Here is a 24,612-nt window from a genome sequence, read left to right on the forward strand (position 1 = left end):
TATTTCAGAACTAGCCAATTAGCTCATTATAAGACGAGATTTTGAGGTCTCTCCTCCACTTTGGTCTTCTCTCCTGAGCCTCCAGTCTCTCGCTCATCTCTCTCTCTCCCTGTCTCTCTGGGTACGTCTAGACTAAATGCCTCTGTCGCCAGAGGCATGTAGATTAGGCTACCTAGCATAGGAAAATGTAGCGGGTAGCCGATGAGGCATACTTGGGTGGTCGACAAATGCCTTTGATGTCGACACTCGCGCTTCCAGACTACCACGCTGAGCCGACAAACAGCTGATCGGCTCAGCGTGGCAGCCATGTAAATTTAAATGAAGCAGCGATTATTTAAATCGCCGCTTCATTTTCCTATGCCGGGTAGCCTAATCTACATGCCTCTGGCGACAGAGGCATGTAGTCTAGACGTACCCTCTATCTCCTCCTCCTACAGCCTCCCCCCCTCTCAGATCTCCTCCGCCTTCTGCCTCACTCTGTCTCTTTCTTTTCTTTTCTCCCTCTCCTTCCTCTCACTGTCCCTTTCTCTTCTCCTCCTCCTCCTGCCTCTCACTTTCTCTCCTCTCCGTCTCTCTCTTTCTCTTCTCCCTCTCCTGCCTCTCATTCTCTCTGCTCTCCTCTGTCTCCATTGGGGATGCATGTCATCCAAGCCCCGCCCCCTGGGCGTGTACGTCACCATCCTGCCACCCTTTGCCTCCCGCCATGGTGCCCGGCTGAGTTCTGCACTGCTCAACTGGGCTGCTGTGGGGGAGCATGCGGAGCAAGCGGCTGTTTGGGCTCCCCCACAGCAGCCTGGCTGAGCGGTGCAGAACTCAGCCGAGCACCATGGTGGGAGGTGAAGGGGGGTGGGGTGGTGACATATAGGGTAGCCAGGTGTCCGGTTTTCTACTGGACAGTCTGGTTTTCAGGCCCTATGTCCAGTAAAAAAAATCAGAAAATACTGGACATATACAATGTCCGGTATTTTCTGGTTCTCCGGCTGGGCACCAGATGGAAGCCTGGTGGGGGCAGGGGAGTGGCTGGGAGGTGAGGCACGATTGGTGCTGGGAGCCTCTAGTTGCCTCTGGGAAGCAGGGGATGCTCTGTCCCTACTCCTGAGTGCTGTTCCAGAGCGTGCTGGAGCTGCAGCTGGACTTGCTTCACTGGGACCATGAGCGGGGCGGGCAGCACCCTAAGATCTGCACACGTCTGGGTGAATCCTGCTCCCCGCCGGCCGATTTCCTCTCCCCGCCACCCGCCAGCCAGTTCCTCCTCCTGATTTTTCATGGCCAGCCTTGCTGCTCCCCCAACCAGCTTTGCTTCCTGCTGGTCGCCCCTCCTCCGTTCTCCCCTGGCCAGCTACACTGCCTCTGACCCACCCCCAGCTCTGCTGTAGTGTAGAGATGCTATTATGAAATAAGCTATTTTGGAAAAAAATCAAAAATAGCTTATTTTAATATAAGTGTGCTGTGTAGATGTATCCAAACACAAAGTCAAGGACAAATCAATTATTTTGTGTTGAAAAGTCACATACCAAACTGCAATGTAGTCATTCACTGGTTCAGTCTGGAGTAAGGTGAAGTTGATATAAACCCCATGGCCTTGAGGGACAGAAATAAGCCATGTACAGTCCTTTGAATTTGGATATTCATCTGGAAATCCTGGAGAATATACTGTACCATTTGAAGCGGTTACATTATAGCCACAAGGAGCTGAAAAGAAAACAAATGAAAAATTACTAGAAGGGATACATTTGTTGTTGTTAAGAATGGAATAGAAAATTTTAAAGCTCTGCAGGATAAAATAATCAAAGTCTTTATGAGAACAATTTTCCTTGGTTGGTTGCCTTTCAGTGATAAGATTTTATGTTTCTAAGAAATGACTTATTCCTGATGACTTTCATATATGTTTCTTAAAACTAAACAGAACGTTTTACTTTGAGGTGTGCAGACATATGAACAAGAGGCAAGTTCTCTATATTCCTCTCCACCCAACATGTATATATTCACACTTTCAAGAACTGTTATAGATCCAGGATTGCGATAATACTTTCTCCAGTTCAGGAGAGTCAGACACACCTTTTTCTAAAGTCAGTCCAGTCTATCTAATGCTGCTGATCAGGTTGGTCTTCTCTCCTCTCCCCTCCTTCCCTACCAGGAACTATGGCTGGGGCAGCTCCCTAATGCTGCTGGGGGAGGGACCCTATCCACCACCAAGGACTGAAGCAGGGCTGGACAAGTCACTGCTGCAGCAAGCCCAGTGCCTATAAGCATTGAACAGCATATAGGCAATTAATTCAGCCATATCCATCTATCATTGTATGTACGGCTGTGCAAGAACTACTGATCTCTGGCTGGGGCAGCAGTTCCACTGGCCCTGGGTTCTAAACACTATTTTTTTTCATGGGTGCTTCTGCCAGAGTCAGTGACTATGGGTCAAACAGGCACTGCCACCACTAAATCTTTGACCAAAGACACAAGGTACAGGTGCACCTAAAACGGAGCACCCACTGGGATTCTACTAGAAGAAGAAATTACTGATTAATTGTCTATGGCTGGCATTATAAAGGAAATCAGAGTAGAGTTCATTTCTGTCTTTAAAATATATGAATCTGAAATTTCACACATGATTTATCTCCCTTTGATAAGAGTTTTATTATATGATAGATATGAATATGCTAATCTCTGCTGTGTGAGAATAATAATTCACTTATAAATTATAATCCTGCAGCCTGATGGAAGGAATTTTTAGAGGTATCTGTTGTAGGTGCACAAAAATATGCTTTAATATATTTTATAATCTTATAAAAGGCAATGGCTAGATCCACAAATGAATTTAGGTGCCTAACTGCCACTTTTAGATACCTAAATCTCAGAATCAGGCTCATGATATTCACAAATTATTCCTCTGCCTATCTTTCCTGCTGGGCCTGACCTGTCTGAATGCTCCAAAAAGAATAAAAATAGGGGGAAAGTCCTCATGGTTGCATAATGTAATGAATATTTTAAGGAAAAAAGTTCTCATGCTTGCATATTTTAATTAATAACATTCACTGAGACTATCTGATGAAATTTTTTAATAAACTGAATATTGTAATTTTTGAAGTAAAAAGATTTTAAAATGTTATGAAAAAATAAAGTATTTCTGTTGCAAAACTAAATTGCTTTACACCACAGTATTTAAACTATATGTAAATTGCGACATTATCTCATACAATAGGAAATTCAGAAGAACAGTAATAGCAAAATATTCTTAAAATATGTCATTACTGTAAAATGAGATATGGTTCTATGATGATAGAAGTCTGACAAGGAATACAGTTTGACAGCACTTATTAATAATATTCTTCAGTGATAAAACAAAAACACTTCATTTACAAAACCAAAGGTTACCAAATAGCTACTTTAAAGACCTACATGCTTAAAAGCAAGGAAATGAATAGCTGAGAATAATATAAAATGTTTCATAGTCCATAATAAAACACATTATTCATATTGAGTACAAAGAAATGCATAAATGCATACACCATTTCAGAACAATTTTAACTGCTTCAAAATATTCTTATCATAAGTAATCTCAAAATAAATAAACAAAACAAATTATTCTGCAAATGAATAACATATATATATGCATACACACACTGATGGACTCTTGAACATCTTCAAATGCAAATCTGCATATAATCATTATTTACCATAAACTGACAATATTATACTCATTTCTTATAAAATTATATATACAACATTATGCTAATAAAATATCAATTTTAAATACCAAAATATTATACTGCAAGTTAGAATATATATGCATTGATCATGTTTCCCACTTACCTCTATCTCTTAAAAGATCAATGTATGAAAATATTTATAGGGGAGAGTTCAGGTTGTTATGTTGTAATGAATGTATATTAATTTATTTTAATTGGTTTAAACAGCATGTTTGTATTTATTATTACATGGACAACATAAAGTATAGAGTGTTTTTAACTACTCATTTCCTTGATTGTGTGTTTCCATTTTGCAAGAAATGTGTCAGATTATTTATTATTTTGTTACCTACAGAATGTCTATTCTGCAAGTGGGAGCATGCTTCCCAGCCTAGGTGGATAAACTCATGGAATCTCAGCTCAAGCCAGAACACTGATAATAGCAAAATGGGTGATATGATAGTGGAGTAGGCTCCAAGGAGTAAGGTGAGTTTGAAAGCCTGAGTTGCTTTTTAAGACACATTGTACAGAGTCTGTTTTTTAGCATACTAGCTTGAGCCATATTAATATGACTCTGAATATCTGAGATGTGCGGCATACTCCCACCTGCAAAGTTGACAGCTTTTTAGCAACCTTAATTGATTTCTGAGAGAGGTAGGAAAAGTGTTTTTCAGTAGGATAAGGTATATATTTCATATTTTGGGGTCTTTTCTATTATTTGCTATATTTGAGCTCTTACTCTGTTGATTTACCTTCTTAAACCTTATTAGTTATACCTATTAAGTTACATTTCTTATAACATAGAGTGCTTTGCTGTATAATTTTAGCACACTTCTTGTGCTTAACCATCTAAGAAGTTCCTGAAATCTTTATAGATAAATGTATAGATAAAATTTGGGAGACATAATAGAACAATATCAGTACTTCTATAATCATTATATAGACACACACCTATAATGTACTAAATACATAAAATTCACATTTATTTTTATGTTGTTACATAAGTCTTTTAGGAGCAGAGCTAAGTAGGAAACAGAATCAATGAATATGTCTCTCTACATAAATGAATAAGTTGTTAGTTATATTAAAAGTAATACCCAGTATATATTTATTTTTATGTTGAGTGTATCATAACTGGAAAGAGTAACTTAGAATATTTATTTGTATTCTTACTCTTAAGTTTGTCAAAGCAGCACATGAATATTTGTGGTCAAAACTCAGATCTAATTAGAAAATAAATTTGTTCAGGCATGAATTCTAATGCCTGTTTGAATAGCCACATCCTAACAACCCTTCTGCATTGTATACAATTGGAAACCTCTTTCTTTTTTTTTCCAGGCCACATTTTGTTGTATTTCAGCCATCTGTCCCTCTCTCGTGTGCTCTAGAAAGAAATGTCTTTACTACAGAAGGTCTGTAGTGAAGAAATTCCTTTCCTAAAATGGTGTTGCTAGCTTTACCGTTATGTCATTTCTTAAGGATTTAACAAGAAACTAGAGCTCCCATGGCCAGGTTAACTCTGAAGGCATGGGTTTAAGCAGCTGAGGTATCAAGAGAATTCAGGCAGTGGTTTCAGGATCTAAGGTGTGTGGCCTGTGTCTCACTGTCCAAGAAGGGTGTCAGACATGTTCTTGCACCTGGGAGCATGCCTGAGAGACCCAGAGGTAGGAATAGCAAACAGCCATTTACACAGGCCAAAAGGGATTTGAAGCGATTGGGTCCATGATTTGACTCTCTTTGTGCAGTGCACTGGTGATGGTCCAGAAGAGAAGACTGGGTCTGGTTGTAATACTTTCACCTGCCACCCCCAATTTCAACATTAAACAAAAAGTTGTAAAAAAAAAAGGATACAGCTGTAAAAAACAAACAAAAATAATTATTCTTAATCAAGGCCATGCCGATAGGGGTGGAGGTGGAAGAGAAGGGTAGTTGCTCTGGGGCCCAGAGATTCAAAAGGGGCTGAGGCTTCCAACCATTACAGCTAATACTGCAGGAGTAGCAGTGACTGGAGCCCCAGGCTCTTTAAATAGTTGGCGGAGCATTGTGCAGCTTGCTTCAGGTGGCTCTGAAGGCTGGGCATGGGTTAGGGGGGAATAGTGAGGTGCACTCTGGGCATTGTTGAGGGCTGGCTGCTCCTAGTCCTGCCTCTTCTGCTTGGGTGCCTGCCCCTTCCAGGAGTGCAGAGCTGGGGCACTCCCACCTTGCCCAGGGGCCTGGCAAGTCTGTCAGCCCCTTCACATAAGCATATTTTGTCTTACTTTTATGATTCATCTTCTGCTGATTTATTCATTTCCTTTTTCTTTTTTTTCCTCTCTTTCATTACATTTTGACATTCTTCTGTTCTCCTGTTTTCTAACCTCTTCCTTTGCTCTCATCTTTCTATCATTCGCCATAACTGGATCCATTCCAAACACTTAAGTCTTGCCCTGGTTTTCTCTGCCTCTCTCAAATCTTGGTTACCACTCTTCCTTGTTGCCAATCTCTCTCTGTCCTCTGATCATGATTTATCTAAATCTCTCTTTGCCTCAAATCCCCTACCTTCCTTTGTAGCTCTATCTTTCTCAAAACAGTTTTTTTTTCCATTCTCATCACTTTTCTCATTTAGCTTCATCATAACTTGTTCATATCCATGACAGGCTCATCTCCCATCAGAGCAATTGGGGGTAGAATTCCAGGGTATGGCATATTATCTGGCAGGTGCCTTCACTGCTTGGCAAAATGAAAGAATATGATTCTTCAAACATAGTTTTTTCTGTTCCTTGTCATGACTGCAGTAGTAGTTCCCCAGAGAGCATGATTCAGGTGGCCCAGTTTTCATTCCCTACCGCTGTTTATCAGCATCCAGAACACACTGAGTGTACAAGCCTGATCTTGCTTACAGTTTCCCACATTTAGTGTGTGCTCCTGGGTGAGCTGTTCAGAAATTCATATCCAGTTCTCTATTTTCATCCCCTCGTTGATGGACTTTGGGCTGGAATCATATTTTCACATACTAGGAGAGGCACCTTTTCTCTCATTGGTCCCAGTGGTTGGAATTCAGCCAGTCCTTCCCCATCCAAGTGAGGAGAACCTTTGGGATGTCTTGTTTATCTGTTCCCTGGAAGCTGAAAGAAAGAGTTGGGCCTACACCATGGTGTGTACAAGACACATATTATAAAATGTATTTAACCCATATTTTCACAGGAAAAAATGGAACATTAAAATGTGGATAAAACTCTGTAACATTACCATATAACCATGTATCATTCTCATATAACTTTGTATTAAGAGATTTTATATATACATATCTTGTTCTTTTAGATATATCTTTATGTTAAGCTTTCTTATAGAATCCTTGTATTAAGAGAAACCCTGTATTCAGACTTTCCCATAGAAACTTTGTATCAAGTGCTTTATGCTATAGGTCTTAGGAATAGTTAAGGTAAAGAAAAATGTCTTTTGCTAGGAGTAGAATAGATCTCTCCCCTTTCCTTGATTGTCCTGTTGGAATGAATGAGAATGAAAGGTGAACACCTCCAGTAGTAGTTGCAAGGGTGGAGAGAGGCTGGGACAGGACAATACTCATTGAAAAGAAGATTGGACATACAGAGTGCCTTGGGAGTTGAGCAGCAAATGCCTGCCCTTGAAAGAACTGTCTTTGAAGCATTAAAAAAGGCAAGGTGATGACTAACTGGTGGCAAGAGAAGGATAAGTATGAGGCATCTTGCAGAGGGACCCTGGGTTTTTTTCTTGTCAACATAAGCACATTGATCCGCATCAGCAGAAGCCCACACCTCTCCCATCTATCTCACCTGGCCAGTGCAGTTAGGGGGAGCAACTACTGGTAACAACAAGACAGAGTGTGCTTGTGCATGTGTGTGTGAGTGCATGAGTGTAATGTGTCATATGCGTATGATAAAGTATTGATTGATCTATGTATGTTCAATAAATGTGGCATGTTGCCTTATTCCCCTGAAAAAGATCCCGGGTGATTCTTTTAAGCACAACAAAAATGCATTATATTGTACCAAATTTAATGTTTTAAAAAAATACTCAGCAATTTCCAAGATGTGATATATTCTCCATGGATCTCAATTAAATCCCTTTAGGCAACTGCTCAGATGTTAACTGAATTGCGTTTGCCACATAGCTTTTCAATGCACGACAGTCAGCCATTCCTTTCTCTCCATCCTACTCTCAGCCAATGCTATTTGTTCAATTATTTTTTTTAAAAAAAAGATACCCAGAATCACTGTGCCTGAGGCCTAGAATTTAATGGGGCTCTGTTTTCACCTACTGTGTACATAAAATAAGAGAACTCAGCAGAGACTTCAAAAAGAAGGGAAGTGAGTCATTTGTGTCTGTCTCTCTGAGGAATTGCAAGAGTAAAGAAAAATCTAGGATCACGCCATTCATTAGATTAGCTGAAAATGAGAAAATAGTTAGTTTAAGTATTTTATTGAAACATGGTGATACCCATTAGACATTATCTGAAAAATAAGACATAGTAAAATGTTTAAAATATTGTTTTGGGGGAGATAAAGTAATTGAATAAACAGGACATAGACATTTAAAAAAATAGGTAACATTTTTAGAATAATAATCTATAATGCAGCTTTCATTTAAAAATAGCTTTTCAAGAAAATGGACTGGTGTGTTTCTCTCTTCAAAGAAGTTTCTTTCCTCATTAAAATGTGCCTGTGATTGTGGCAAAATCCACAACCTGCCTTCAAGGCTCTTTGAAGATACTTTCTATTTTGCTGTACTTTTCCAATAATTCTGGTCTCATTTTTTTCAGAAGCTTTTCCATTTCAATATTTTGGGCCACTAGGATACATTTTATTTCAATTACTAAGTTTAAAATTGTACAGTCCATCAGATGACTCCAATGGCTACATTAATAGTGAATACAATGACAGTTAGTTAGGAGTCATTATTTTGTTTAGTAAAAGATGAGCAACTTTTCAAATCTAAACAGTGGGGCTTTTTGAAGCAAGATTTCAGTAGGGAGAAGTAAAAATCTATGGAGAAGTTTATTCAGCAATTAAGGAGATGGTCTGGCAATGATTATATAACATAGCACCTAATCACTAAATCCTCACATTACATCTGGAACTGTAAAACATTGGTGGTCCACATAGAACACTAGAATTGGAAGGGTCCTTGAAGGTATGTCTACACTACAGCACTATTTCGAATTAACTCAATTCAAAATATTTAATTCAAATTAAGCTAATTTGAAATAACGCATCTATACATAAAAACGATTTCGAAATAGCATTTTGCTATTTCGAAATAGCACGTCCACACTGAGTGGACCCTGAACCAAAGTTAAGGCTGGCTGGAACCAGTGCCAGCAGGGCATCAGGTTAGGACTTAGGGTATGTCTACACTACCACCCTAGTTCGAACTAGGGTGGTAATGTAGGCAACCGGAGTTGCAAATGAAGCCCGAGATTTGAATTTCCCGGGCTTCATTTGCATAAAGCTGGGTGCCGAAATGAGGAGTAACGGTAGTTGGGACTAGTAAGCCTAGTCCGAACTACCTAGTCCTTGCCGCGTGTAGCCGCATTTGTCCTTATTAAACTTCATCCTGTTTACCTCAGACCATTTCTTCAGTTTGTCCAGATCATTTTGAATTTTGACCCTTACCTACAAAGCAATTGGCATCCCTCCCAGTTTGGTATCACCTGCAAACTTAATAATTGTATTCTCTATGCCATCATCTAAACCGTTGATGAAGATATTGAACAGAACCGGTCCCAAAACAGACCCCTGTAGAACCTCACTTGTTATGCCCTTCCAGCATGACTGTGAACCATTAATAAGTCCTCTCTGAGAACTGTTATGCAGCCAGTTATGCACACATATGAACTCACAAGGGGTATGTCTACACTACAGCGCTAATTCAAACTAACTTAATTCAAATTAGTTAATTCGAACTAAGCTAATTCGAACTAGTGAATCTAGACCTAAAAACTAGTTTGAATTAGCATTTTGCTAATTCGAACTAGCATGTCCACATTGAGTGGACCCTGAACGGAGGTTAAGGATGGCCGGAAGCAGTGCCGGCAGGGCATCAGATTAGGACTTAGAGCGTGGAGATGCTGTCTCAGGCTAGCCAAGGGCTGTGCTTAAAGGGACCCAACCCCCACCCTAGACAGACAGTTCTCAGGGGTTTCCCGCTTGCAAAGCAGTCCTGGATTGGAGTGCCCTGAGTGCCCACACTCAGCACATCACCACACTCCGTCATCAGCCTGGCTGCACTTGCCGCAGGCTGCCATCCGGGGGGTGAGCCAATCGGGGGGCTACAGGAGAGCATCCACCCCGAGGAGCCACCCCAGTCCTCCCCATCGGGGGCTCGTACCCCATTCCTCCCTCACCACCTTCCACTTACCCCTCCCTAGCCCCCCTTCCTGATGTACAAAATAAAGGACACGTGTGTTCAAAAATAGAAACTCTCTTTATTGAACAAAACACGGGGAGACTGGGAACAGGAGGTGGGAGAGGGGAGGGCAACTAAAATGATCAGGGGTTTGAAACAGGTCCCATATGAAGAGAGGCTAAAGAGACTGGGACTTTTCAGCTTAGAAAAGAGGAGACGGAGGGGGGATATGATAGAGGTCTATAAAAGCATGAGTGGTGTGGAGAGGGTGCATAAAGAAAAGTTCCTCATTAGTTCCCATAATAGAAGGACTAAAGGACACCAAATGAAATAACTGGGTAGCAGGCTTCAAACTAATAACAGAAAGTTCTTCTTCACAAAGCAAATAGTCAACCTGTGGAACTCCTTGCTGCAGGAGGCTGTGGAGGCTAGAACTATAACAGAGTTTAAAGAGAAGTTAGATAAAGTCATGGAAGTTGGGTCCATGGAGTGCTATTAGCCAGGGGTTAGAAATGGTGTCCCTGGCCTCTGTTTGTGGAAGGCTGGAGATGAATGGCACGAGACAAATCGCTTGGTCATTGTCTTCAGTCCATCCCCTCCAGGGTACCTAGCGTTGGCCACTGTCGGCAGACAGGCTATTGGGCTAGATGGACCTTTGGTCTGACCCAGTACGGCCGTTCTAAGCTCAGGGCTCAGGGTCGGGGGTCTCACTGGACCACCCTGATTTTCATGCAAACCTCCTCCTGGGTGGCCAGCCTGGCAGCTATCCTGCCCTAGATGGCCACTTTCCTGTGCGTAGTGCGGAGGTCGTGGATGAGGTCCACGAGGTCCGCACTAGACCAGGTGGGCGCTCGCCTGTTGCAGACCTGAGTAGGCTCCCGGGAGCCGCCAGCCTGATCCTGGGAAGAGGCGGAGGGCTGGCTGGCAGTGGGTGGCTGGTTCGTGCCATGCCAGGTGAAGGGTCTGCTGGCTGGGTGCTGGCACGGGCACCGTAGCCAGAATTAAGTTCGAACTAGCGGTTTGCCTGTGTAGGGCCTATCAAAGTTAATTCGAACTAATGGCTGTTAGTCAAATTAACTTTGCAGTGTAGACATACCCAAGGGTATTAGGATCCATGCAACACTGACCTGCCCTAAGATTTTTAAAGCCCCTGTAGTTCGGACTCCGTGCCCGCGGCTACACGCGGCACGGAGTAGGTAGTTCCACGAGGAGTAACGGTAGTTCGAATTAGAAAGCCTAATTCGAACTACCTACTCCGTGCCGCGGGCACGGTGTCCGAACTACTGGGGCTTTAAAAATGGTGGCGCCCAGTAAGATGCAAATGAAGCCCGGGATATTTAAATCCCGGGCTTCATTTGCAACTTCGGTTGCCTACATTAACCACCTTAGTTCGAACTAGGGTGGTAGTGTAGACATACCCTCAGGGAGCATCAAGAGCAAAGAAAGCAAACATGGCCAGAACAAAAGTACAAAGTTCTACTGCAGAGACTAGTGGACTCTGGCGATGTCATTAGGTTGCTTTCTACACTTTTGAATTTGGGAATTCTCTTCCTTATCTTGACTATATGTTTTCCCCAACCCCCTTCTCCATCTTTCCTCACACTGTCTACTCTATCTTTCCCCACCTGTACTGTCCTCATTTCCCTCTCCTGCCCTGTCCTCTCTCAGCACCCTCCTTTCTCCCCTTCATTCTCCCCTTCTCTATTTTCTCTATTAGCTGACACTCTTTTCTTCCTAACAAAACGCTGTCTAAATATAAAAAATAGAATAAAAATGTGCCAATAACATGTTTCCCGTCATCACATTGATCACTTTGTTTGTATGCTATCACCCATTTCTCTATCCCTTTATCTGTCTAGTCTATTTAGACCAATGGTGGGCAACCTGCAGTCTATGGGCCACATGTGGGCCACTGGGGTTCCACCTGCAGCCCGTGGCCCCTCTGTCTGCTTCCCTCCCCCATGTCCTCCTATGCACTGGGGTACTGAAATCCTGAACTTCCTACTCCTCCTAGTACTTTTGGAGCTCCACACTCCTAGTTTTCCTTTCCAGAGCTTGATCGCCACGGATCAGGTATGAGGGAAGGGGGTAGAGAGGAAATGCACAGATTACTTCTGTAACCCCAGTTGGCTATGGTCCACAGGTTGCCCATTGCTGAAAATCAAGAGGCTTGCTGAGATGAAGAAGGGCCACTTATGCAGCCCACTCACTAGTATTGGTTGCCAATCGCTGATTTTGACAATAAGATCCTTGAAACAGAGATTGTCTACTACTGTTTTTTGTACAACCAGCACAATGGGGCTTCCTTCACTGTCAGATCCTATAAACTGCTGTCATACAAATAATAAACAATGATAGTGGTAAAAATGTTAAATGACATTTCTTTAAAAGTTTAAACATAATATTATTTCATTTCCTGTTTCCATTTGCATGTGAAAAAGGAGAAAATATTGATCATTTTAATTGCTTTGCATTTCTCCAGGCAATTCATTTACTGATGCTGGAATGCTATTTTAATTGTGTTGTTTCTTTGTAGATCATTTGCATTCCATGCAAGGTATAATAATGCACACTTCTGTATGTTTAATTTGGGATTGGCATATGTTTTAGTAATTTGGGCAATTTAAGCTAACTACTCTGGATTTATTAGTTGCTGAGTTTTCACAATATTGAGTTTAAATGTCAAACTATGGGACTAATATAAGTGTTTCATCCTAAATCTCTCTCTCTCTTTTATGCGCACACACACACACACACACACACACACACACACACACACACACACACTTTTAGAGTAGCGGCAGTTAGGCATCAGGATACCACTCAGAAGAAAAGAAAAAGAAAGTGAAAGCATCATTCACAGTGGCTAATTCACAATTTAGGAGTGTAAGAATTGATACAGTGAACCAGATTATTGATCCATAGTTCACTGCTTTGTCTCTGATAGTGATCAAAATCAGCTACCCCAGAGGAAAGTCCAAGAGAGTAAACTAGGACATATCCCCAGAGAGAGTTTCCTTCTTACTTCCAACAGAGATTGGGTTATGCTTGATGGTTTATTTCTATTCCAAAACTCTTAATGGCCCATTCACCTAGCTTCCTTATTTCCCTCTGAAATTCCTCATACTCATCTCAAGTCCTGCCTAATCTCAATAATTTTGGACCATCTGCACATTTTGTCATCTAACCATTCACTTTTCCAGTTCATTAATAAATATATTGAACATTAGTGCCACTATGAAAACTCATGGCATCCACGGTAATCTTCTGTTGGATGAAAATTAACTATTTATCCATACTCTTTTTTCGTGTCTCTTACCCAGGCCATGTCTCCTAGCAGATGTAAAGCACTGGAAATCACAGCGCTGTTAAAAAAGTACATTAGTGAAAATGCTATTGGGTATTCTCACTGTCAGCCACTGGTGCAGAAGTGGGACCACGCTGGAAGCATTTACAGTGCTTTTAGGAGCGGTGCATTCTCTGGAAATATCCCTCAAAGCACCTCTTCCTTCCACAGAGGTTCATGGGAAGGAAGAGGGGCAGAGCGGGGCATCCTGGGTACTACCCCAATGCCCCATAGTGCATCACTACGCATCCCAGCAACCCCTGCACTTCTGTCTGCATCTTACGCCATCTTTCGAAAGCTTCTGTGCTGTGCACTCTGCCTACTCCATCTGCAGGAATGGATCTGCAGCTGTTGATGAAAATACTGATAAGTCTCACTAACATACCACAAATATTAGTCAAGTTATTCCTGAAGCTGCAACATGATGATAAGGAGTCCACGTGGCATTTGCATGACACAAGATTTCTTGTGGCATTCATGAGCTGATGATCACAGTGGAATGCTAATTTGGGCTCAGAAAACAAATACTGAATGGTAGGATGACATCATCATGAAATCTTGGGATGACAAGCAGTGGCCGCAGAACTTTTGGATGAGGACAGTCACTTTGGTTGCTGAGAATTTCTTTTGTAAGTGCCCTCTCTTTAGTGAAATTTCACATAATTTCAATGGCAGCAATGTCAAGCCCTTTATGAATTTGCTGCTAACTACAACTGATATTTTGACCAGAATTACCACTAGCACAGCCTATGAAAAAGATGTTACTTTTCAATAAAAGGTACAGTATGTGGATACAAATAAAAACAGTAAGAGCAGAATAAGTTCTGATAGTGAGATACAACCATAAATTTACCTTCACATCTTGGGAAAAGATAGTTCCAATTCCTGTTGATCCCATGTTGGCAAGTAAGAACAGCATGACCTATTAAAACATACCCAGGATAGCACTCAAATGATATAGATTGACCCACGCTGTAATCCGAGTTGACTATATATCCATTTAAAAAAGGAGGAGGATCAGGGCAGTTTTGTAACTCATAAGCTGGAAGAAAACAGAAATAAATATTAATCTAAAATAGATTATTTAATATTTTCTGGGATAGATTAATACTGGATGCCTAGCATAATAGGGAAATAACACAATTTGTTGAACAGAAAAGAAGCGTCCAATTGAATGATATGGGAGGGAAAGAAATCCAGGAGTCAGGCATGGAGGGGGCAAAATGCAGGAAGGAAGATTCTTTCCAAAGGAAAGGGACTAGACAGAACAATCCATTTGTAGAGTTAAGCACCATTTGTGGAAAAAGCTCAAAGAAGCCGTAGGGTGGTCATAATTATCAATGGAGGGTTTATGTGTTTAAAGATCCCCAAGTTTTGAGTGACTCTACCTTCTTTACATCTTTGCACATGCCAAACATTTGTTCGGAAGTGACTGCATTAGGCATTTGCAGTTGCCATATATTTAAAGAAAGAAATTTCATAAGATGCTTTCTTATTGTTTTGGCCCTTTTAAGATTAAGTGTTATATTAAATCCTTTATTCAGAAATAGGCTAATTACAAGCCAATAAGGGTATGTCTAGACTACAGCTTTTTTTTTTTCCAAAAAAGTGGCCTTTTTTTGAAAAAACTTCCCCTGTGTCTAGACTGCTACCGCGTTCTTTCAAAATTAAATTGAAAGAACGCAGTGGTTTTTTTGACTGTGGTAAACCTCATTTTACGAGAAAGAATGCCTTTTTTTGAAAGTGCTCTTTCAAAAAAAGGTGTTCTTGAATGTGAACAGGGTTTTTTTTTAAAGAGAGCATCCAGACTGCCTGGGTGCTCTCATTCGATAAAGCGGCTTGCTTTTTTGAAAGAAATGGTTGCAGTCTAGATGCTCTCTTTCGAAAGAGGCTTTTTCAAAAGATTCTTTTGAAAAAGCCTCTTTTGAAAGAGGCTTGTAGTCTAGATGTAGCCTTAGTACTTTGTAAGGCTAGGTTTTCAATGGTTTACTGCAGATAATTATAGATTAGGATACTCTATATTAATACTATATTTGCTTTCCATTACATTTCTCTGCAGAAAACCCACTTTCTGGGTTCCAATGAGCTGGCAAATTAATACCGTGACAATATTTGCATTAAGCTATACAAAGACATACAATGTTATCATTTGTTAGCTTAAAGCAACACAAATGAATAACCAGTTTAATAAAGTAATAGTATATGTGCACACATAATTTAAAAAGAGTATATGAAAACTAAGATATATGCTACCACCAGAAGAAATAAAAATGCAGACACATGGCATTCTATAATTTTACAATGCAAAAATGCTTAATAAAACTAACTGAAAAAAACTTGTATCTCCAAAGTCTGCTTTTCTATTATTTTCAGATATACTCTAAAATAATGCAAATTCAAATATTAAATATTACAGAACTCACAAAATACATGTAAATTATTCATATATAGGAAACAATATAGTTCACATTCACTGAGCCTTTGCTTTAGTAAAAGAAGCACAGGTATCAGTAGTATGTGCCTTTAATCACTCTTATTTACATAGTTAACAAACACAGGCTGATTATTTAAAATTTTCAGTGAGATAAGGTACTAGGTATCCATGAAAATCAGGCTACATTTTAGTAGAGACCATTGAAAATGGTCTGATTCTTTCTGCTTGTAGAAGCAACACATGAAAGCACTGCCTCATATATAATTCTATCACCCTAGGAATTTTTGGCTAATTTCCTGTAGGATTTTACTGAAGGCCCCACCTAATTCTGTATAATTTCCTTTGAATATCAGTTTGAACCTGGTGAACTTGTGAAACAATTTTCCCATTACTGTGTGTGATGCTTTAAAGTATTGATAATGCCTTAAGTGGCATTTTAAAACAAATACAAAGCTTTTAGTGCTTTTAAAACAAATACAAAGCAATTTAGAGCAGAGATAGGCAATAAATGGCTTGCGGGTGGGAGGTGGTTCAATGGGCTTCACTGCTGGAGGACCACCAGATGATTTGTTTATGTGAACATCCAAAGGTCTGACTGCCTGCAGCTTCTCAGTGTCGAGGAACAGCGAACCGCAGCTAATGGGACCTGTGCGCAACCGTATTTGTGGATGCTAAGGTAACCAAAGCGTGATAACTTCTAACTCTGGCAGATTGTGTCTGGCCCATTAACTGGTTACTGCCCATCACTGATTTTGAAAATTATTCTATATACCACATAAAAATACAAGAAAAAACTGTCAATTACCATACAGAAAACCCTCCCACTTCAGAAAGGGTTGGGGAAGAGAGAGAAAGAGAAAGAATGACTTTAGAATGTATTCTCCTTTTAGATGGCTGAAACAGAACCAAGAGGACATCAAACAAGTCTAATATATTTTGAAAAAAAAATAAAGTTCAAATCCTCCAGGTATTTAGATGGCTATCTTCCACTGATTTGACTGATTTGAATGGGAGTTACGTGACTAAATACCGTTGAGGGTCTACGCCAATTGTCTAATAAGGCCTTGTGGCCCAGATTTTTCACTCTTTTAAATCAATAGAACACCACAACTGAGTTTTATTAATTCAAAGTAGATTTGAAGTATGCATTTAAAATAAGTATATAGGTAAAAAAAATGAAAAAAGATCCATTATAATACCACAAAGTGAGAACATAACTAAAGGTCCACAATATTCTGTGAGAACAAGATTTTAGTTTGGCCTCTAATTCACACAGGTTTTGGTAACAGAAATAATTACTGAAATTTGTAAAATGGGCTCTCAGATAATCAGGTCAAGAAGTCATTAACATTTTCTCTTGTTTGAAACACAAACACTTGAGTTTCAATGACATTCATCTGAGTGAACTGCTATACAGTACCTCACTCACAGCAAGACTTCCAGATTTGAACTGCTTTTTCTTAATGACAGAATATGTTAACACACCTGGTGGTGGCTTTCACAGCAGGTAATTTGACACAAATTAGCAGATTCCTATAACACTCTCCATGTCATCCAATCAGAGGTGCTGTAACTGCAGAACAGTTATCAACACATCCCATTTTGTGCAAAATCTTGTGTCTGACCATATACTTGCATCCAGAGACTTTACATGGCAATGCAAAATGTTACACTAACATTGTACTAGAAAGGAATTTCAGCCTTGAAAAATGTCTTATTGTTAAATAAATTAAATATAATACTGAAGTGGTTTATATTTGTTTGAGTTACAGCTATTTCATGCATTATTTATCTGCACCAACTATAGTGATTTAACTTGTTACAGGAGCAAACATTTAATGACAATTGTTTAAACTTGCATGTAATTATCTATATTTCAATCATCATCATCACATGTTCATCAAAATGTTATGAGTTGTTCACATTACAGAAAAGAAAGGGAATATTGTTTGTAACTTATCATACTATACAAATAAACCATGTTCATATGAGCCAAAAAATACCAAAATGTTAATGACAACTTATTGATGTCATATGAATGTCACTAAAAATGAGGTGGGATCAGAAGATAAAATAGGGAAATAAAAAAAAAATACTTAGACAAATTAGGTATCTTTAAGTTGCCAGGGCAACTTAAAGTGGAATATTCATTGAGCTGACTGAGGAGAGAGGTGAGCTATAGATTAGACTGAAAAAGGACAAATATAGTGCCAACCTACCAAAGTGCCAACCTACCAAAAGGGGAAGAAGGACAACACAACAAATTACAGCCCATTATCTTAACTACAATACCTAATGGCTTTCTTTAAGTAACAAGCTTTGTGTTAAAGGGGGTAGATATAGTACATCTTTACTTTAGTAATGCTTTTGATACTATCTCACATAACCTTCTCAAAAACAACATAGGGAAATACAACTTAGAAGGAGCTACTACAAGGTGAGTGTATAACTGGTTGGGAAGCCAGAGAATAGTTATCAGTTGGCCACAGTCAAGGCAAAGGGGCATATTGAGTGGGGTCCAGAAGGAGTCATGCCTGGTTCTAGTTCTGTTCAATATCTTCATGATTTAGAAAATGGCATACATAGTGAGTACATATACAAAGTTTGTGTATAATACCAAGATTGGAGGGGTTGCAAGAACTTTGGAGGGAAGGATTAAATTCAAAATATCCTGGACAAACTGGAGAAATAGTATGAGGTAAGTAGGATGAAGTTCAGTAAGAACAAATGCAATGTTCTCCACTTATACAAAAGGAGAGTGACTGTCTAGGAAGGAATTCTGCAGAAAGGGATCTAGGAGTAATAATGGACTAAAAGCTAAATATGAGTCAAGAGTATGACACTGTTGCAAAAAAAGCAATTATCATTCTAGGTCATGTTAATAGGAGTGTTGTGAGCAAGACATGAGAAGTAATTCTTCCCCTCTGCTCTGCGCTGGAGTATTATATCCTGTCCTGGGTACCACATTTCAAGAAAGTTGTGGAGAAATTGCAGAGGATCCACAGAAGAGCAACAAAAATTATTAAAGGTCTGGAGAAGATGAGCTATGAGGGAAGACTAAAAGAATTGGGCTTGTTTAGTTTGGAAAGGAGAAGACTGAGAGGGGACATGATAGCCGTTTTCAGGTATCTAAATGGGTGTCACAAGAAGGAGGGAGAAAAATTGTTATTCTTGGCCTCTGATGATAGGACAAGAAGCAATGGGCTTAAACTGCAGCAAAGGAGGCTTAGGTTGAATATTAGAAAAAACTTCCTAATTGTCAGGATAGTTAAACACTGGAATAAATTTCCTAGGGAGTTTGTGGAATCTCCATCTCTGGAGATATTTAAGAGCAGGTTAGATAGACATCTATCAGCCGTGGTCTAGATGGTGCTCGGTCCTGTTATGAGGACAGAGGACTGGAATCGATCTCTCCAGGTCCCTTCCAATTCTAGTGTTCTATGATTATATGGGGACCACCAATGCTTTACAGTTCCAGGTGTAATGTGGGGATTTAGTGATTAGATGCTATGTTATATAATCATTGCACAGTCTATCTCCTTAATCACATTAGGAAAAACTTCCTAACTGTCAGGGTGGTTAGGCACTGGAGTAAAATGCCTAGGGAAGTTGCAGAATCTCCATCACTGGAGATATTTAGGAGTAGGGTAGACAAACATCTATCAGGGATGATGCTAAATGTTGCTTTGTCCTCCCATGAAGGTAGGATACAGGTAGACTTTGTCCTCCCGTGAAGGTAGACTTGATGACCTCTTGAGGTCTATTTGAGTTTTATGATTCTTTGATAATATGGAACATGGGATCAGTCAGGGCCATGACATCTATACCAGCCTCCCTTTTCTGTTTTGCTTAACAAAAAATCACTGGTGTTGCTCCTAAAAAAATGTTTGGTGTTCCTCGGTCATAAAAAGTTTAAGAAACACTGTTCTACATTGTAAGATTATGAAAAGGAACCCAAACTCATCAACCACCCCTCCCTGATGGTCCTCTTTCCCTTTTTTCATTTCTGTAATTAGATATGGCACTTTCATTCAGGGGCTGGGGCAGGGAAGACACTTTTTCTCCTACCCCAAGAACTTCCATTGCGTGGCCAAATTTAATCAAAGGTATTTTTTTTAATTTGTGAGTTAATATCTGAAATTCCCCAATTTAAATAAATATGTTAATTGCCTCATGTAGCCACCTCTCACACTACATAGTCTCATAGTACATAGTCTCACAGACATTCCAATTAGTTGGTAAATGCCTTAATTGTCATAGACTCTTCATTTGTCTGTTTTTTCTTGTTCTTTTTGTGTGGGTATATCAATTTCATTTTATTCTGTCAGAAAGGTCATGTTTTTAATTAATACACATTTCTGCTAGTCATGCTGTATTATGGTACCCAGATCAACCAATAACATTTTTGACCTCTGTAAAGATTTATAATCAATGACATGGTTTATAAATCAGGTGTACAATTTAACTTAAAAGTCACTGGTTTGACAAAAATGAGCCTCATAATTCATACACTTTCATGATTTATTAATTAGGCATATCATTTATAAATGAAAAATCAGTGCTTAGAACTCCAATTATTTACTTATAAATCAGTACTACAGGGTTTTTAGGTGAAAACCATTCACACAAAATCACTGGGAATGTCAACTATAATTAAGGTGGCCTAACATTTTTTGTTATAAATTGGCTGTTTTCAAGTGTTTATCAATGTGAGATCTGCCATGCCATATGTTCTCTGTGTGTGTGTATGTGTTCATGTCCAGCCATTTCAAATAATGAAGTTAGGGAAAAATACGTTGTTTTGTTCATATTAAAAAAACCCAAGCACTTAATTAAAAAGATGCAGCACCCCTATGTGTTATAAAAGGGGTGTTGAAAATTGACAGAGGAATTGCTTTGATGTTAGTCACACGCACTGTACTGGCCCTGTAAAAGTCCATCCAGATTTGGCCACAAGACCCTGAAAAATTTCAGTTTTTATGTGTTCATTAGAATCTTCTTAGAGACTGGCAGCTAAGTTCCGCAGCCCAGGTACTACTCCGGGCTGGGGGAGAGAGCCAGTGAGCCAAGACATGTACATGTGCACTTTGCCCTCCACACATGCCAGTTAAACCTATGGTACTGTTGGAAAGAAGAATGCAATGGGATTGAAACACCCCAGACACTACTCTGGAAATGTGATGAAATGGACAAGAGAGATCCATCTAGGACAGTGGTCCCCAACACGGTGCCTGTGGGTGTCATGACGCCTGTCAGGGCATTTATGTATGCCCGACGAGTGACCAGGGCTGGCCCGAGCCATTCTTGTGCCCCAGGCATGCAACACATGCGTGGCCATGCCCCCGGATGCCCGGCAGCCCCAAAAGGTTGGGAATCACTGATCTAGAAGATCCACTATTTCAATGGAAACATGAGTATTTCAACAATTGGAGTGAGAACAAAGAGGTCTGAATTGGTATACCTTAGTGATAGTACTAGATAGTACTCTGAAATCAATTTGGCAAAAAAAAAAAAAGGACTGGGGGATAACAGTGGATAAGCAGCTAGATATGAATTAATAGTGTGTCTTTGTAGCCAAGAAGGATGCAATACGAGGAGCATTGCCAGCAGATCTAGATAAGTGACTGTTCCCCTTTATTCAGCACTGGTGAAGCCACATCTGGAGTATTGCGTCCACTTCTGGATCCCCTACTGTAGAAAGAATGTGGACGCATTGGAGAGGGTCCAGCAGAGGACAACCAAAATGATTAGTGGAGACGAGAGATTTGGACTTATTTAGTCTGTGGAAGAGAAGAGTAAGGGGGGATTTGATAGCAGCCTTCAATGTCCAAGATTCCAAAGAGGATGGAGAGAAGCTGTATTTTTAAGGCAAAGATTTATTTGGCACCATTAAGTCTTACTCTAAATCTATTGCTTCCCACAGAGATGTGATAGAAGATGTGTCTAGACATACAGCTATGGAACCTTTTGACCTTTGGAACAGACATAACAGTAAAAAATGCTTTTTTATGCTCCAGCCGAAGAATTTCAGCCCTTATGTGTGGTATCTGTTTTGAATTTAACCCCTTTCTGAAGAACATTTCCTTTCAGCCCATCATTTTGATCTGGGTTTTAGAACTGAGGGAAGGTTAGCAGCCACAATTCTCATATATGGAGGGCACGTCTAAACTACATTCCTCTTCCGAAAGAGGAATGTAAATGATCCTGATCAAAAATGCAAATGAAGCGCGGATTTACAAATCTCGCACTTCATTTGCATAATTGCGTGAGAGCACTTTTTCTAAAAAGAGTTTTTTGAAAAAGAAACCGCAGTCCAGACAGGGTTCTTTCAGAAAAAAAAAAAAACCCTTTTTCTTTTTTGAAAGAACCTATACTCCTGAAAAAATGAGGTGTACGGGTTCTTTCGAAAAAGGTTTTTTTTTTTTTTCAAAAGAACCACATCTAGATTGCGGTTTCTTTTTCGAAAAAATATTTGCTATATATAAAAAGCTCTATATATTTTGGTAGAGAACCTGTGTGATGACATTCATCTCTATTATATCCTTCTATCTGGCCTCACCTATTTATGCATTCATGACAATTATTGTGTTCATGTTGGTATATTTCCAGGTAGAGGATGTCCTAGTACTTTTGTTTCTTTTATTTGATTCTTCCAACTTTATACTTTTAAAAACTCATGGTTCTATTAATATTCCAAAAATATTATTTCTCCTTAATGGCCTCTATCTTTTATCGTTATTTAAGAATATGAAAAAAGTATAATCATAAGCGCACAAGGTTATTTTCAAGCTGAGTTCTGAAAAAGCTGACACGTTACTATTCATTCTTGGCACTTAATAGTTGATCATTCCATTCTGAGATAATGTGATGCAAAAATAAATTCTGCATCTTAAGCAAAATGTATGACTGTAATTATAGGTCCTCATTTTTTAATCACATTTGGTTAGTGACTAACTGTATATTACCAGCTGCAAAACACAATCCTGTTGAAATATCTCCTTTTCAATGACAGTCTGAATATTTAAGTGGTTTTATTTATTATTAATTATTATTATTATTTTAGCTCCTTTTCAGAAAGTGTTAAACTAGAGATTTATCTAGAGACAATATATAAATCTATTGATACACTTGAACTTCTCTAATCCGGCAACCCTAGGAAACAACATGTTGGGTTAAAGAATTTTTCGGACCATAGGAGAGTGCTGGGGAAGGATCTGGGAAAGAGGAAGGGTGCATGACAGGGGTGGAGTGGAGAGCTTTCTTGGCATTCCACCTCCAGGATCACACGTATCCTCCCCCACGCTGGTCCCAGGCACTGCTATGGGAGCAGAGGGGAGAAAGCTTCTGGAGATACACCTTGCTGTGCTGCCATTTCTCCAGCTGAAGGGGAGGGTATGTGGCAGTGTGCAGAGCTGCTTCCTCTGCCCCCTGTTGGGATCCAAATCATAGGTGTTCCTGCATAAAGGACACCTGGATTAGGGAAGTTCAGGTGTATTATCTTTCTTGTATACCACTAACAACTTAATTTCGTGAATTGGTGAAATGGAATAAAAAAAAATCTAAGCTACATCATAGGATGCAATCTTCTGTTTGTTTATTTACATTTTGCTTCTATGTCTGTCATTCAGGAAGTTCTCTTTACTTATGAGCAGAACTGATAACAATGGTTCAGACTGTCCAGTCCCTGATTTCATTGGCTCCTGTGTGCCACCTCATTCTCCCCTCTCTCCATATAATGGTCTATTGTTCTACCCTTGCATGCCAGGAGCTCTGTATTCCTCCCATCCCCCAAACTGGGGTTCCCTAGTCTCATTCCATGCAAGGGCCTCCTTATGTCCCTCCATGTCCACTTTCCCTCCCATATTCCAACTTCTACCTCATAACAGGTTCACCTATTGTTGCCCAACAAAACATTCTGTGTGAGCCCTCCTCTGCAAAGCTGAAACCTCTGTGTGTCCTCCATCCAAGCCTCTCTATACAAAGGACCCTGTTCTTGCCTCCATGCCAGGATTGTGTGTGCATTTTCTTGTCCTCATTCCCTTTCCACCCACCATTTTTACTTTCTTCTTTGCTTTCTCTTTCATTTTGTCAATATTTTTAAATTCTCCTAAGATAGTAGAGGCTGGGCAGAGCTAAAATAAAGCAGGGGAATAGAGGTGTCATGCTGGAATTTGTTATTGACTGCCACCAACTGCTTCTTTGGTCTATTTTAAATTACAGAGGTGACTGAACTGTAAGCTTGCTACACAGATATCAGGAACTCAGAATGTCACCCATTTCTACCTCCATTTCCCCCCATTTTCCTCCATATCACTAGGATTTTCTTACTGATGCTTTGAACTTTTCCTGAAATTTTAGAATTCAAACAGAATTCAAAATTTACTCTGTTACATCAAAACAAAGAGATACCATCGAGTTGATTCTAAGGGCCTCACTAACTCAGCCAATTAAAACTTTCTTTATAGCACTTCCCTCCATATGAAACAGTGTTTCACAGTACAAGCAGCTTTCACACAACAGAAAGATTTTTTTATTAAAAAAGTATATTCACAGAATATTTTTCAAGAATAGCCATGGTTGTCTTTTTCTGACTTTATTGTAAATAAATTGCAAATACTTTCAGAGACAATTAAATTTTTTTTCTGTCAGTTCTAACTGAATGGATTAGCTGGTTTTCCTGTTTGAATTAGAAATTTACCAGATAATTTCTGAGAGGCCAACATACCATAATTTACAATTATAGCATTCAGGAGTTAGTCACTCCATGTTTTACATGCTATTTA

General features: G+C 39.7%; 1 protein-coding gene across 2 annotated transcripts in view; it reads right to left on the minus strand.

The window, feature by feature from the left end:
- The window catches only part of CSMD1 (CUB and Sushi multiple domains 1), a 1,865,804-nt gene that overhangs the window by 192,156 nt on the left and 1,649,036 nt on the right, over nucleotides 1-24,612 (minus strand). For both annotated transcript variants that reach the window (XM_075923597.1, XM_006137767.4), the window contains exons 42-43: nucleotides 14,249-14,437; nucleotides 1,515-1,692 (exon numbers count right to left, since the gene is read on the minus strand). In XM_075923597.1, the coding sequence (XP_075779712.1) occupies nucleotides 1,515-1,692; nucleotides 14,249-14,437 (367 nt within the window). The remainder of the gene's footprint in view (nucleotides 1-1,514; nucleotides 1,693-14,248; nucleotides 14,438-24,612) is intronic.

Source organism: Pelodiscus sinensis, chromosome 3 (genome assembly GCF_049634645.1).
Source record: "Pelodiscus sinensis isolate JC-2024 chromosome 3, ASM4963464v1, whole genome shotgun sequence".
NCBI classification, from domain to species: domain Eukaryota; kingdom Metazoa; phylum Chordata; order Testudines; family Trionychidae; genus Pelodiscus; species Pelodiscus sinensis.